At 31.4% G+C, this 16714-nt stretch overlaps 4 protein-coding genes across 4 annotated transcripts; 2 read left to right on the top strand and 2 right to left on the bottom strand.

The window, feature by feature from the left end:
• Positions 1–2891: 2891 nt before the first annotated feature.
• On the top strand, positions 2892–5625 carry LOC106115581 (arginine esterase; the record flags this gene model as incomplete). Its single annotated transcript, XM_013309009.1, has 4 exons — positions 2892–3097; positions 3484–3590; positions 4447–4634; positions 4992–5625. Coding segments are annotated over 4 exons (666 nt in total), but the record flags the coding sequence as incomplete, so codon positions are not given.
• Positions 5626–6852: 1227 nt separating this feature from the next.
• Positions 6853–10269, bottom strand: rdgBbeta (cytoplasmic phosphatidylinositol transfer protein 1). Its single transcript, XM_013309060.1, has 8 exons — positions 10102–10269; positions 9847–9995; positions 9543–9631; positions 9437–9444; positions 9291–9362; positions 8739–8993; positions 8274–8399; positions 6853–7959 (listed from the first exon to the last, which is right to left on the bottom strand). Exons 1-8 carry the CDS (start codon positions 10150–10152, stop codon positions 7816–7818), a joined length of 894 nt encoding a protein of 297 aa, XP_013164514.1. The 5' UTR covers positions 10153–10269; the 3' UTR covers positions 6853–7815.
• A 421-nt stretch (positions 10270–10690) lies between these two features.
• LOC106115598 (trafficking protein particle complex subunit 13) lies at positions 10691–12635 on the bottom strand. Its single transcript, XM_013309030.1, has one exon. It carries the CDS (start codon positions 12456–12458, stop codon positions 11253–11255), a length of 1206 nt encoding a protein of 401 aa, XP_013164484.1. The 5' UTR covers positions 12459–12635; the 3' UTR covers positions 10691–11252.
• A 305-nt stretch (positions 12636–12940) lies between these two features.
• Positions 12941–15313, top strand: Der-2 (Derlin 2). The gene is given in 5 exon segments (NM_001311910.1): positions 12941–13116; positions 13427–13660; positions 14015–14137; positions 14212–14375; positions 14654–15313. Coding segments are annotated over 5 exon segments (696 nt in total). The 5' UTR covers positions 12941–13023; the 3' UTR covers positions 14736–15313.
• Positions 15314–16714: the final 1401 nt, after the last annotated feature.

The following is a 16714-nucleotide window of genomic DNA, read 5'->3' as shown; positions in this document are numbered from 1 at the left end:
ACTTTATGTTATTTGAAAACTTAAACAATTATATTAAAATATAAGTTTAAAATATTTTACGAGTTTCTAACATAAATTAAAGATTTCATGATAAAATGTATCGACACCCCCGTACGTTTATAAAGCAATAACTCTAAAGGAGTTAAGCGGATTTTCATGCGGTTTTCTTAATAAAGAATTGTGGTTCTGCAAAGACTTTATTTTATCTCACACATTATGTAAGAAGGGCCTAACTTTTTATATATTATAATAATTATATCTATTCTATATGATTTCTTAATGTAAAAAAGTATCTATCTCTACATGAATTTACTAATTTTACCGAGTGATTTTGAACTTTCTCAGTTAACACTTGGAAATTTATGAAGCTGGATACGTTATACATTGTTAGCTAATTGAACGCATGTTAATTCTCTGCTACGTTCCCTCTACGTAAGTATTAAATAACAATACAAAGAACAAGAATTATGTAACATAAGTATGATCCGTTATACGATGGATCCCTAAGTAAGCAAAAGCTTTTATCTTGGGATTTGAAATGCGACTATTTAATGTGCCACGACCGCTAGTCGCTACGTAGGGCGGCGTAGTTGCCTACGAACAATGTTACCAAAACATAAATATTATATATCAAGATGTGTCTTCTACGTATTTTGTTAGAGTTGACACAAAAAGTATGATTATTTACTATCGTATGAAAAAAGTACATGTTTTTGTAGGATTAAGGTTATGCTTGTAGAAGATGGAAAATATACCGTATTTTTGAGCCTTTAAACTTTTATAACTATAAGTATTAACCATAAATGAATAAGGGAATGTATTACGAATACCAGCTTTGAAATTTGCTTTAAAAATGTTAGCGGCCGGTCTTGTTTATTGGATCATTTGTCATTTTATTTGGGCTTGAGGAGCTTGAAATTTAAAGTTCCATACTTTTTGCAAATCCAAAATAATACGCATTTACTTATAAGATGCCGGATATGCGTAGGTAGGCGTAAAATCGTATGCGCGTCAATTGTTTCAAATAATACACAGACTTTAAAAATACAACGATCGATTTAAAAGTGGTTTATTTGTACACTCCCCTATGATTAATAACTTCCATACAAATGTATTGCTTTTTAGTGAATTAGGGTAACGTGTAATATAAATGTAGGTAAGACTGATGATAGGGATTGCAGGCGTAGCGAAATACATGCGTATTTCTTTGCTAGAGAAAAATTAGTTACTTGACAAACATTGCACCTACTGTTTTTTATGACTTTCAAGTATAGCTTAAAAGACGTCTATGATTTCTATGAAAACTATGGAAAAGTTATGATAAACTTGAAAAATTGTTTTTATTTCAATCAACTGTCAAATAACGCTCCCTGCCACTTTGTATATTATAAGAACAATAAAATATTCCATCAGCGTTCTTTGTATTTCACAGTGGAATCTAACTAAATTTCTTTACTCAAATGTCACTAAAAACAAGAACTTATATGTACTAAAGGCATTTCGAAGACAAGTCATTGGCATTGAACACGTCAGCAAGGTACCTTAATTTTGCTCTCACTTTAATAAATTAATTATTTAATTACTAACATTATTAAAAATTACTTAATTTGATTAATAATAAATCAATTAATATGTCGGTAACAAGTTTCGCTTTTTGACCAAACAAACACCTACGCACCGCCTCCGCGGCCAGACTCCATCGCAGTAAATACGACGATCTACACAAAAGATAAGAAACTTGAATATTTTGTGATTGTAGGAAGATACTGTCTATTATTCTAGAAATGTAAGTATTTATTTTAGTTATAGGGTCAACCAACTAATGCTTACTATAAATAAACCATAACTCTTTGAGACAGAAACTCCAAGAGCATATATACTTAGCAGGTCCCCTAACCTTCAGTGGGGCGTTGCGGTGGTAAGTTAACACGATCCCGTGGCGTACCACATTATGGCTATGAGGGAACAGAGGGGTTTAGTGGGTATGCTCCCATTCGGGGAGAGATGCCTAAAGCAATCCCCTCTGAAACAAAAAAAAAGATCCCCTAACCTTAAACCTGAACGCAATTATAAATCCAACGGAATGAATAAAGAAAAGTGAAGTAAAAAGTGGTAGAAGGAAGGCGTTTGGGTTTGGTAAAAATATTTATAAAAATTGTTACGTTCACTCCTACGGATTCAATATAGTCACGTTAAGCCGCCCACGTCTTCAAGTTAGCCTTTTATGCGATATGTAGGCCATATATTTATTAAACATATTTAATATTTCATATATTTGGTCATATGAAAAAGTACGTTTTATAATCCACAAGAGATACTAATATTAATAACTTTTGAATTTCTGTAACATTAATTTGTCAAATTGATCTTAATTTTTATTCTGAGGTCGTCAACCCTAACCTTTAGCGACAATTGTTATATAGTTTACCTTGCACGATCTGAGCATGGAAACATTGTAAGAAAGGTCAAAAGGAGAGGTCACAATCCTTAGAATTAGGGAATCGACCAACAGTGAGACTTTCGAACACAGGCATCCGAAACACTAACCGCTGCTTAATCCCGTCATAAAGGATGAATGTATCACGATTATTTCATACGACTAAAACTACGCATAGATTCAATGTATGAACTACATAATTATGTAATATTTCGCACGTAAAATAGATAACCGTCGCATTATTATGTCTACTTACATAACTCGGATTCAATACGTTACAGTAAAAATATTAATAATAAGTTTAACTATTTTAACAACTGATTGTAATAGAGTTAAACGAGTTATTGGTGGCGTAGAAGTTGATTGTGGTAAATAAAATGTGATAAACGAGAAAAATACTATCTTATCTAACTTGAGATGTAAATGTTTAAATGAAAATGTTTAATTTGATTGCATTCAAGGTTCTCAAATTCGCGTGGTATCGTTGCGTGACAGTTCCCGCCATTTGTGTGGTGCGGTGCTGGTGACCAAAGAGGTTGCATTGACAGCTGCTCATTGTGTACAAGCACCGTGTCAATACGTGCTGCAGCTCAGCAACTTGTGTGATGATACGCGACAAGCTACGGTATTGGAAATCATCAAACACTCGGAATATGACAAGTATGATTTGAATTCTAATATTTAAAAAGGGAAATACCTACCTGGTTACTGGTACAAAGTATAAACTTTTAACCGACATGCAGAAAGAGTATGTTCTATATTACTAATATTATAAATGCGAATGTTTAGATGGATGAATGGATGTTTGTTTCAAGGTATCTCCGGAACGGATCTCGCTGAAATTCAGCGTAGTTGTAGAACATAGTCTGGAAGAACGCATAGACTACTTACTAAATATTGTTTTTAATTTCGCGCGAACGTAGTCGCGGGCGACAGTTATACTATATATTTTTGCACTATAGTCTTTAAAGTGTGTAAATCATTATTAGATTTGTATATTATGTCAAGGTGGCAAAGCGTTTTAGCGTTGCTTTGTATGGTTTCAGATATACTCGGGCGCACGACATCGCCTTGCTTCGGATACACCTCGACGCACACAATATCAATTGGACAGACGACAATATATTACCCAACACATCGTTTGGTTTATCAGGTAACTATAAACAAAGAAATTATACAAATAACCTCTACCCATACATCATCAACCTTACTCTACGGAGGATCGGCTCAGTATTTATTTTATTTATTTATTTATGTGAGGTACATAAATAAATAAAATCCAATCCATACTTTCTTTGGTCTTTCTCTTTCATACATACAACCTCTCCCCATACATAAGTAACTTAAAAGTAAGCATACAAAACTTTAAATTATTACAAAAGTAGACAACTCATAATAGATAGTTTTTAGATTTACATTTCTAACGAGCACAATGAAGGATGAAAATGAAAAAATGAAAATCTTTATTATTACCCACTAAGTTTACAATTCCATGTTGCCTTAACTGTTTAACTAGTAAAAACTGTATTTAAGGAGCTAAGGACTACCCTTACATGAAAATCCATGTTTTTTTGTATAGAACAATAGATTTAATTAAGTTATGAACATGATGACTTCTGAGCATAAGAATTTAACAAATTTAAATCACCTCATTTATTACTGCAACACTTGGTTTGGATTATCACGAGTGCCAACGAGGCAATCAATTTTCCATATTGTGACAGCAACACAATAAATCAATGAGCAAAATTAGCAACAACAATTTATACAAAATCGTCACACGAATGCAGCATTTAATTATTACATTAATTTACTTACATTTAATAGTCGCGACACTGACAAGATTTCGTTCTTACGTTTCGTTTAAATCTTCCATCTTATCTAAACTAATAGTCGACATTATAATCTACCTACATTTAAAAACTTTCTAATTACTCACCCATTAAATTTTGTAGAAGATACAAAAAATTGTTTTTAATTTAATCATCTCGTAATATTATAATTTACAGGTGAATGCTTCGCATACGGCTATGGTACCACAGATTCAAAAACAGAAATAATACCGGAGCGTTTGAAAGCCGCGAGATTAAAAATAATTTCACTTGATGAATGCACTGACATTTTAGGCTTATATGTAGCGCCTAGGTTTGACTATGGTATGTTATGTGCAATTGGCAATAGAGAGGACACCTGTCAGGTATTATCTATACTAATATTATAAATGCGTTCGGATAGATGAATGTTTGTTAGAATGTATCTCCAAAACGGCTCAACAGATTTCGATGAAATTTGGCATAAATGTCCGAAAGAACACAACACTACTAATTTAATTTAAAAATGTTCTTTAATCCCGCACGGACGAATTCAAAATTTATAAACCTGCTATAAATAGATATAAACTTCTTTCAACCCTTTTTTCATAAAAAGTAACCTATGTCCTTGCTCAGGCTGCTCCCTGTATATCAAATTTAATTTAATTCGATTCAGTAGTTTCGCGCGAAAACGAGACGGATAGAGTTACTTTCGCATTTATAATATTGAGGATTTATCGTAGGGTGACTCTGGTGGACCATTAATGTGCGCAGGAAAGCTACATGGAATCAGCAGCTACGGATTGAGCTGCGCGGTGCCAACCGTACCAGGGGTATACACTAGTATTGGTATGCATCTACCTTGGATTTACCGTACTATGGAAATTATTGCGAAAGAAACACCATAGTTTTTATTTGTTTAGAAAATTACAACCCAAATAATTAATCCTTTTATTTCTTCGCCATTTAACCTTTTTGTAAATGCAAATGTTTAAATGTATAGTTGGACGTTAGAAGGTATCTCCAAAACAACTTTATGGATCTCACGGAAACTTGGGGTAAATTTAGAACTTACTCTGGATGAACACCTAGTTTACTTATTAAGCGTGTTTACTTCAACGCGGAATCAAAAAAATAATAATACCTTGCTTTAATTTCATAGTCGGTTGTAACCACTGCCCTATATAAGTAGACTGGCTGTAAGTCGTAGTATTTTGTGCCTATTTGATTTTCGCCATTGTAGCGCTGATGGTAGCGGTGGTGGGGAACCGAACTAAAAATATAGATATAATTAACTGTCATGTAACATCAACAGGCGCTTTTTAATTGGAACGAAGCAAGTACTGTCATTTCCAGGCAATCGCTTATCTATTCATAGAGAACAACGGGGTTAGACAAAGTGCATTCGCTTCGAAGCAATTCCATAAAGAAGATCAAAAATGTATGGAACTGACAATAACTTTCGATAAGTCACGTAATTGTCGCGTGTCAGTTTCGTACATTTCTCGTTTCTTTGAATTTCTCATATCATGGAATCGCTTCGTCTAGCCCCCCAGTGGTTCTAACGTTAAAATAAATAAATGAAATAGAAATTGGAGTGACATCGAGTATATTTTGAAACAACAATATCAATTTACTTAAACATATAGTGTACTATATTTTATACATATAAATATTATATATAACGCACAACACTGCGAGGTGAAACTTAAAATGTAGGCACTTGGACATAAATCTTAGGATATTGAAATATATATGGAGATATGAGTATTACAGTATATAGTAATTAACGAAATATACTATGTTTTATGGTAAATTTATTATTATTCTAGTATATTGCAGATGCTTCGTTGAAAATCATAATATTCAGGTATATCCATGGTACTATCCAAATACATATGAAAACTCTGTTATACCCAATTTAATTTTTCAAATATTAAGAAATATCATATTTTCTATGGTAAAAAAAAAAATTGAAAATCACCATTCGGAATGTAAGCATATAAAAGTTTTAACAATTTAAACACAACATGAAAAAATTAACATCAAATAGAAACAGAAAAATAAAAGAAATCAGAAAAAGTTATTTTACTATTTTTAGTAATCGGAATTTGAATTGTGAGAAAATATTAAAGTCTTCAACAAAATAGTTTGTATTACTTAATCACATCAATATAAAACATTTGGTAACATTAATTTATAAAAGTATCTATTATAATTTTTGGTTGAATAGTTGAAACTTGAAACCATAAATAAATTTACATTTGTTTTGGACACACTAACATGGGAACTATATTTCATTTCTAATACTTTGAAATACTATACACATTGAGTGAATTATATTTTATTATATCCTAGATAACAACCTAATATTTGTAATCATATAAAAGAATATTAAATAAATTTCATTACATACTTAATTTAACTTAATGTATGAAATACATTATTTTACATGTAAAAAAAATTATCAACGAAAATTTATTAACTTATGGTAATAAAATAGGCCTATTTAACTGATTGTATTATTTATAAATAAGATGAGTTACTAAATAAAAATGTTAGTAACAATAACGAAACATTACATATTTGTTTATAAAAAACTATATTTCCTAAAATGACAATGTTTTCAATAATACTATACAATTTACAATAAAATTAATTAGATGGTAACCGATTCGAATCATGAGTAAGTACTTACCCTGTTATTTTAATAACTACATCATTATTTAGAACTTAATATATTCTCATTTATCTGCATTTTAGTATTACTACTTTTAGACATTGTTAGTTAGAATCTTTTGGCGCGAATGGCGCGTCTTACAAAGACAAGTGTCAAAATGATTAGTGAGGGGACATAAACGTCGACATTTCAATAAGACTAGTGTTGCTCCAGAACACCGACACAGTGTCGGATATTCTTCCTAACACTACTATTAAGGCTCAGTTTCATTAGTCCTTAGGACCGTACTGTATACGAGCTAAAAGTAAGGTTAATTTTGACATAAGCCGAAAAACGCTCGACAGTCGCTTTAGAGCGAGACAAACGTATGGGAATACAATACGTTTATCTCTCTTTGAAGCGACTGAGTTTTTCAGTCTATTCTAGCTTGTCTTAATAAAATACATGGGTTGATGTAAAGCAAACGTCGTATGGAGAATCAGTTGCCGAGTATAAGGCGCGGCAAATATTACAAGACGTATACGGACCCTAACAACTAATGAAAATGATTCTAATGTGCAAGTCCTAAGGCATGCATGAATAGAAATCTTTCGCAATAATGAAACTGCGCCCTAAGAATTATTAGTAGTTTGTAGTTCGTAGTGTGTAGTGTTTTAGTACTTTGTAGTTCGTAATCTCTATATTATTGAAGCGAAAACTTTGTACCACTTTTAAATTGCGCAAATGGATGAACGAAAGAATTGTGTAAAGCTATTTTTAATAACAAAAAGTTGTTGGAAAAGTATTTATATGTTCTTTGCTCTTTGGTTCAAATCAACAGTTATACACATATAGAAACATAACCCTGTTACTACAATGAGATCTAATTAACTATTGTTTGATATAATTTATGACCAGTTGAACCACGACCTGCCTTCAGTTGATGGTGTACTGGAACCACTCTTTGGAGTCTTCGGAGACTTCGGAGTTTGAGGTTGAGATGTTTCCTTGGCTTTCTCTGATTCCTCGGTATTCTCTAAGCAAACCTTTATCTGGAAACATTTAAAGTATTTTCACATCAAATACAATTTTTCTTTCTTTTTTCTTTTCTTTACCTGCCATTAACAAAAACATACAGTAGTAACAGGATAAATGAAAGTCTAAGGGACAATATGTCTCTCGCGTATAGAGCATTTTCTCTAATCCTAGTTTATCGCTAATAAAAATTGTCTGTCAGGACCGGACAATGACTCTCACTTATAGTGGCTTGTTGCTTACCCAGGTTCGACTGTAATGTCTCTGTATTGTTCAAAAATGATAAGAACATATGTTTTGTTTCTGTAATGGAAATGGTGAAGATACATACCTTCATGTTGGTCTTCTCTTGCATATCTTTCTCATAATTTCTGACGTCTTCAATAGTCATATTGTACCACTCATCCATCCAAGTGAATGCCTGCCGATGGCCAAGCAATAGGATATCTCTGATTGCCTACAGAAACAAAACAAATTCAAACACATAAAAACAATGCATCACCTTTTTCGTTATTCTAAATTTACCAAATGACCATACATATTACTAATATTATAAATGCGAATGTTTAAATTGATGGATAAATGTTTGTTAGAATGTATCTCCGGAACAGCTTAACAGATCTTGATGAAATTTGGCACAGATGTAAAACTTAGAATGAAAGAACACAGAGGCTACTAATAAAGTTTATTTTTAAACCTAGCTAGAAAAACCTAGAGTAGCTGGCTAAGGCTAGTATTATTATAAGCAAAAATCTAATAAAATATACCAAATTATGACCAAAACAGAAATACATACCCCTTGTACATACTCTTCCACTCTTGTTTGTAGGCCCCAAACTTCAAATTTGACATTTACACTTTTGTAACAGCACATAATGGGTTGTTGTGTTTGCATCCAGCCCTCGGGTAAAGGTCCCCTGCCCGACTTCTCAGATTTATAAAACTTGGGATCCTCAGCCTCTTTATAATGGTGTGGTTTGATTTCATCATATGCTATATCTATAAAATCAACTTGCCTTGATTCACTTTCTTCAGATGTCAATCCAAGACACTGAAAGAAGTATATTAAATTAATATAGTTACAGCTAAACTAATACAAACTAAGGAATACTTAATAATTAACTAAAATATATTATTAAAAAGAATCCCTTTAGGCAAAGTTCCAAAGATACTGGCAGCATTAACCCTTTGAATAGCTCAACTAATTCTTTATTTGCTGCCAGTCTTTCGGTCTCCTGTGCTGTCAACTCTCGTATTGTTTTTATATGACTATAAACATATAATAATTCATAAATTTTAAGGACAAACTTAGTAGAAATATGAATTTATATTGTATTTGTCAGCTTACATTTTCTGATGTTCCATTATTATCCTCATATCTAGTTTGAATAGAAATGGAGAACTTTGGGATGAAAGAACACTGAAAAAGGTAAATATATTTAAATACAATAATAATAAAAGAATTACTTCAAGAATTAGTTTTAAATTACATACCGTATACTCTTTATATGTTCGGGTCCATGAAAACAATAAAATGAATTATAAATACATAAAAGTAACACAATCATATATAAACATTGCATATAAGGCTTTAACTCACCCGTTATTGTGTATGGATAATAATTCCATGCTTTTTCTGTTATATAAAATATTTTTGGAAGGAAAGACTGGATCCAATAAGGAAGGTGACTGTAAAGAACGTGCAGATAACTGTTATTTACATTTTAAGGGGTTAACGTTTAACAATAAAATTGAAGAATTACTGAGATGAAACAGTGCACAAAAACGTTTTCACAATATGCACAGTCAAATGCTTTAAAAACATATTTTCTTATAAAACATACATTAGAAAGGATATTATGGTCCTATGCAGCAACGATATTTATATTGAAAGCTGCTCAAACCTCGATAAATGTATCCTCTTCTCAGTAAATTGTCCTGTTCCATTAACCTCGTCATTTACTTCCTCATTGGCGATTACCTCCACGCCCTCGCCATTATTTGATTGTTCATAGCTATGACGAGCTATCATATATAGTTGGCCTATGCGATACTAAAATTAAAACGCAAATACGTTGACTAAATTGGAAGCGCATATAACTGTAACATTGTAACTCTTAAAACAGAATTTTTTTTAATGATTTTCACAACAATATTACCTCCTCAACAGTCATAGGCATGCAAATTCTATATTCTTTGATTAAAACCATTTTATTTCATACAGCTTTGACTGCTTTTCCTTATTCTGACTCTTCGGTGATGGTGATTTACGAGTAAAAGTGATGGATGCAAGATGGGTGAAGTTGTGAACTTTCAGTAAACTGTTAGCTTAAATGACAGTGACAGTTGACACATGTTGATTTTTTAAAACCTTTATAGCTCTGGATTCTTGCTCAGAACAATACTTAATATTCATTTGATTTTGAAAAAAAAACAGCTGTTGCGCAAATGATCTAGGAATCACCAAACACACTGAACTTAGGCAACGACACGATGAAAATATGGTTCTAACTGGGCTAAAGCTAAGTGCCACAGATTTCATCCAACTCTTTTTTCCTCTTTCTTTTCAGATTAGTAAGATCTATTTTTAAAAGGGATTTTATTAAGAAAACAAGTGAAATAGAAACGAAATTTTACTATAAAATATAGACACAACTTGTATTTAATTAAATTCGTAAATAAATAATATACAGTTATAATTTCACATAAAATTACAAAGTACATATTACAAGAACACACTGTAATCAATGTAAACAGTACGCATTAGTTCTACTGTATAAGATAAATAATTATCACTTAAGAATACTTAACTTATACAGCTTGCATAATCCAAAACTTTAACAACTAATGGATTGATTATTTTATTTTATTTATTAATGGGACAACTTACAGCTAACTAACAGAATTATAGAAGTTAATTTACACATTTTTATGTAAAATAATTTTTGACCATTGTACAATGTTACAATATAGTTTAAAACCTATATACCTAACAAAAACCACTATTGCAAGGAAAATTTAAGTTCTGCTTATTTAAAAGACTAGATGATAGAAGTTTTAATTACTACATTTTAAATTTAAAAAGCTTTTTATTAAACATATTAAACTTTACAGTAGAAATAGAATAAAACACAAAGACTTCTTACTGGAAATACATGCAAAATGTTGAATCTTCAAACTCTGGTTTAGGGTTCAATCAGAAGCTGGGTACTGCAGTTATTACAAAAAACCTTGAGGTCACATGTGCCCTATGCGGCGATTAAATGCAGGCAGGGATCTGGTCACTTGTGACTGGAGTGGCGTTTACATGTTAAAAAACGTAAACTGATGCCAAGTCATCATAATCATATGTTCTTTTTAAGAATAAATCTACTAGTGATACTCCTGTAATAACATGTAGACCTGTACTTATTGGTAGAGCAGTTAGATCAATATATTTGACACCACCTGGTTCTAATGGCCCTAACTTCCTATTGGATATCCCACACCATAAAAGACTAGAATCTTGAAGAGAACGTAATTTCAATATTAAATCTAAGGTTCTCTCACTTGCATTAACTATCTTGCATTTAAAATTAAATGGCTCATTAACAGACACTTTACTAGGTAAATCCACATACAACAGCCTTATATCTCCATAGTCCGGTGTTATTCTTTGCAACTGACTGGTTTGCAGTCTTCCTTTCTCTCCTAAGTTTGATCTCCATACAATATCTAGTTTTCCAATATTCTTCGGAGCTACTATGAGCTTGGTTTCACTAGATATTGTTTCCTTTGGTGTTAATCGATACAAATATTGGCAACTTTCTTGTGGTTGTAGTAAAGTTACATAACCAAAAACTGATAAATCTTTGTCAACTTCGTTCAGTGACTGTACTGAGAAATGTTGAGAGCTCTCAAGAGAGACTTGTTCAAGAGTTATCGGACCCGAGGTGATATTCTGTATTTGTGTTTCTAAGAAGACATCATCAGATTCAGCATTGTAAAATTTTGTTTTGACATCCAAAGGTTTCATGACTTCAAATTTAAAGAATTTTCTGAACGAGGCTAATGTATTGTAATTTGACATATATGTTACCTCACATACTAAAATATGTGTGCCCAAATCTTTAACTTCATGATGAATAACGTCACCTAGCGTTTCATCGACATCCAGCATCACTGGAGATTGATTTTGGGTTGATAAAGGAATCCTCTGCGAGCTTGTTTGTAAATCAGCTTTTATAGACACACTCTGCACAGCTTGCGAGGTCTCATTGTGTACACAAACATAACATGAAAACGTTTCTCCCAGATAAATGTTACCAAAACTTTGAGGTAATAAGAGGAATTGACCTGCTGCTAAAGTTTCCATCTGCACCACTGACGTCGCATCGTCTTTCAAAAAGTTATTTAAAATATTCCCGGGTAAATCCTTAAAATCACACGTTACTATTTTAGGACTGATCAGAGCAGGTTTAGTAAGTCTCATGACTTTTAGAGCCACCAAGTGGTCGACAACTTCTTTTGTATCCATTTTTACACGTTTTAGTTTTTGGGTGAATTATACCAGATGAAGAACACTCTTGCTTAATCGCATGCGTCTCGCATAATTATGGTGCATAAAGTTCAATACAAAAGAGTATTTTTTATACAAATTTTGTAACTTATCACTTGTCACATACATTTGGTTTGACATATAGGCCAAGCTCCCACATTCCTAGAAAGCTGTCAAAACAAGTTTCATATTTTTTACAGTTTATTTGTTATTTAGTTGGATCATTACAAATATTATAAAAAGATTATAACCCAAGGAAAACAAATATTGTCATAAATGTATTAATCCGATTATTTAATATTATATTTTAAACCGGCTTGGCGTATATAATTCTTAATTATAAACGGAATTGAGCTGTCAATGTCATTTTTATAATAAAAGGCAGCAATCATTATATTTTTATCATTATTGCGATTATAAGTACCTACAATTTTAACTATGATGTGGTCCAATCGTTTTGAAGCTGATTAGAATTTGACTTAATTTAAGAAATGAATATGAATATGTGGTTATAGTGTAGTGCTATTATTCAGTATTTGTAAAAATGGCATATCAAACACTATATCAAGAGTATATGCTCGTACCTCCCGTAACTAGAGCTTATACCACCGCTTGTGTCATCACAACACTGGCTGTGGTTAGTATTAAGTGTTTTCCTTTGTACCATATTTTAGAGTACATCTTGTATGGACCCATCATGGCCCTGGTGGTGAAACATTTGCGAATTTATTTTGTATGTAAAGGTGGTCAGGTCATGAAAAGATTTTAAAAAAAATTGGTGTAATAAGATTAAAAAACAAAAGAGCGCCAATTAGATGTTTTTTTGGATTTCATTGTAATCCCAATATCTTTTTTTTACACTGGATAAGCTAGCACTTGATCAACCCATCCTATCCTATTTGTCTAGATAATGGTATCTCACATTAAAGTATATTTTTTGATTGCAGCAATTGGACCTTGTTTCACCATTTCAACTATACTTCAATCCAAACCTTATTTTGAAGAAGATTCAAATATGGCGTTTGCTGACAACATTCCTTTTCTTTGGAAATTTAGGATTTAATTTTTTCTTTAATATGATATTTACATACAGATATTGTAGAATGTTGGAGGAAGGATCTTTCAGAGGGAGGACAGCAGATTTCGTTGTCATGTTTATCTTTGGTGGAACACTGATGATTGTATCCTTTTGTTACCATCCATGCGGAGTTAAAAAAACTTAATTAGTAGCCTATGCGTTCATCCAGACTATGTTCTACATCTATGCTATTTTAGGTGACCAAGCATAGTGTAAGTTTCTTGAAAGAATTACACATAAATTTGACTAGCTAGTGATTTTATTTGGAAAAATATAACTTATGCATAACTTATTTTATACTAATTGTTAAAACTGTGTACTGCAAATTTTATATATCTGACAAACTATTTTATCGTTTCTCTCCCTTTTCTGATTTACTTCATAGTACATAGAAGTTCATAGTATAATCTGAGTATTTTTTAACAAAATGGTTATTTTCCTTAACAAATATTTACAGTTGTCTGCATTTTTTGTTAATTTATTATTTTTAGGTCAAGCATTCACTATTATGATTGTGTATGTATGGTCTCGTCGAAATATATTCGTTCGCATGAACTTTTTTGGTCTCATGAATTTCCAGGTATTGAAACAACCTTTGCTTCTTTAAATCTCTATATTTTGATGTGGTTTTTTTATTTATATTTTGTTTTCCAGGCTCCATATCTTCCATGGGTATTGCTAGGTTTCTCGGTTTTACTTGGTAATGCAATATCTGTTGATTTAGTAGGCATGGCTATCGGACATATATATTTCTTCTTAGAAGATGTTTTGCCAAGACAAAGAGGAGGTCAAAAGTTCTTGAAAACACCTGAATTTCTGTAAGTATGCATACATAAATTTATGGTTGACAGTTCAAGGCTAAATTCATATTACCATTACCATGTGAATGGAATTTCTGCTTATTTCTCATTACAATTTCTACTGAAATAATATTTATTGTTCGTGTAGCTGCATGCAACTGTGCAGGTCATGTGATCTTACTCTATTACTTCTCTTTTAGTACTGTTTATTCTCTTCTTACAAGAGCCACAATGTAAGATAGAGAAAGAATTTTTAGAACAGTGCAGCACACTTATTTTTGGCCTTTTCGTTTTAGAAAAAAACTTCTTGACCCAGCACCTGATGCACCGGAATATGAACATCTCCCTGACATGGCTAATGAGCAGCCTGGACTATAATTTGGGAGATTGGACGCAATGCCGCTCAAAATAGATAATTTACGATCCATTTTATGCAAATTTAGAACGATAAGTTGAATATAAATATCACTGGGCGTAAGGAATCTGTGTAAATGTACAATTTATTAACATGTATGTTATTTTAGTTACTATTTAGTTTTTAATTTTATTAGTTAAGAAGAATTTCTTAGTATTGCAATGTATCTTCCATGCTTATTCGTTTCATGAGAAAGAAATCGAAATTAGAATATGTATAATCGTAATATCTAAGATAGATCTCCATATAAATGGTAAATATTGCATTTTATGTAAATTTATTCATCTATTGTGATGAAATTAATTATTAAATTTCAATGAAAATTTCTTGTTATATTTAAATGTGAAGAATGAAACTAATCTCAAAGTATTTTACGTACCAAAGATGACACAGTGTTCATTTCTATTCCATTGCAGAACATCATACCAAATATTTTTATTTTTGTAGTAGAAAGGGATTTAAAAATAATAATATTGTAGAGAGGCAGCAGCTCTATAAGTTGTAAGGAAGGAATATATGGTTCATGTAATTTATTTATAGATTGTGGAATTACTCGTAAATATAATAAAATTAAGATTTTAAAAAGTGTGTTAGTTATTTTTGATTTTACTTAAATTCTATTGAAGATTTTATGTTCTTACCTGACATCCTTTATATACCATTCCCTACTAAAACCTAAAGTTTTTAAACATAGGGTTCTTACCTTTTTTAACACATAGAAAGTTCTATCTATTCTAAAATATTGGAAGAAACTAATTTTTCTTAGCACCCGTAGATTTCTGAGGCCAAAATCTTTGTATAAAACATTCATCCTTGCCATTATTTTAGACGAAACAGAGATAACAATATCGGTCTCAGAAACCCCATTTAGAAGATAAATTTTACATATCTGCTGTTCATTAAAATTTCACCTAATTTGACTAACAATTTTCAGTTGTTTTTTTCCGGTTACGAAAAATATATATCTCCAAAGCCATATACGAATTGCCAGAGGAGGACAGAGTTTTGTACTTAAAAAAATCAAATATACATTCATAATTTTTATTTGCAACTTTTTACACAATCTACAAAACAATTTTGGTGCGGAGCAAGAAGCGTTGAGCTCGGAGCAACCACAGTAAGTAGAATCTCACGTTTCAAATATCACTTCGTAATGTCATAATCACCATACAACACAAACGGAAAGTTTCACGCAGTCCCATAAAAAAATAAATTAATATGTATGAGTTATAACACAACAAATATTCAGCCAAGAACTTTGTAGCCTTAACAGAAAGATAGTCAAAAGCTTTGTAAATGCTCTGATTAGATAAATATATTAAAATGTATTAATCATAGGTTTCTTACATGAGTTAGATGCGAGATTTTTGCATTTACCTGATTCATATATTTTTAAAGTGAGGGTAGTTTTCAAAATGAAATTAAATTTACCTACCTTAGCTGGCGTTACAATCTAAATAGTGAATATTAATGTTGCAACAGAAAACAATACTTTTAAGTCAAAATAAAGAGCTATCATACTTTTTTACAAAATTAAAAATGTAGTTGAATCATGATTTACAATTAAAAGAAATGAGTCACGAAGTTGATATTTGTTAAGATTAAAAAAACAAGAACTAAAACTATATTAAACAGATGAATTTGCGTCAAAATACGTTAAAGTACAAAGCTTATAAAACTTTTGTGATTGATTCGAAAAAATAACATTACAAATTTTTCCAGTTTTTTTTTTTATGAAAATAATAAAACTAATTCAGTCTTTCACCAATACATTCAAGTAGCAAATAACACAATAAGATCTCAAATGATATCACCCATACTGATATTAGTTACAGCCATAAAGAAAATTAACTACACCATACTATCACATAAGTAAATTCAAGTTTACAACTAGTATTTCTTTTATAACCCACGTCAGCTAAAATACATACAATGTGTTATA

This window comes from Papilio xuthus, unplaced genomic scaffold (assembly GCF_000836235.2).
Source record: "Papilio xuthus unplaced genomic scaffold, Pxut_1.1 DF827777.1, whole genome shotgun sequence".
Lineage (NCBI taxonomy): Eukaryota > Metazoa > Arthropoda > Insecta > Lepidoptera > Papilionidae > Papilio > Papilio xuthus.
Note: the sequence above shows the minus strand (reverse complement) of the source record. Positions and strands in the feature narration are given on the sequence as shown.

Bases quoted from the DNA above. Each gene is read 5' to 3' on its own strand.
- rdgBbeta (XM_013309060.1), bottom strand. From the start codon at position 10,152: ATGGTTTTAATCAAAGAATATAGAATTTGCATGCCTATGACTGTTGAG. The intron at 9,996-10,101 runs GTAATATTGTTG...TTTTAATTTTAG, and splicing joins TGCCTATGACTGTTGAGGAG to TATCGCATAGGCCAACTATA. The intron at 7,960-8,273 runs GTATGTATCTTC...AAATGTTTCCAG, and splicing joins AAGAGAAGACCAACATGAAG to ATAAAGGTTTGCTTAGAGAA.
- LOC106115598 (XM_013309030.1), bottom strand. From the start codon at position 12,458: ATGGATACAAAAGAAGTTGTCGACCACTTGGTGGCTCTAAAAGTCATG.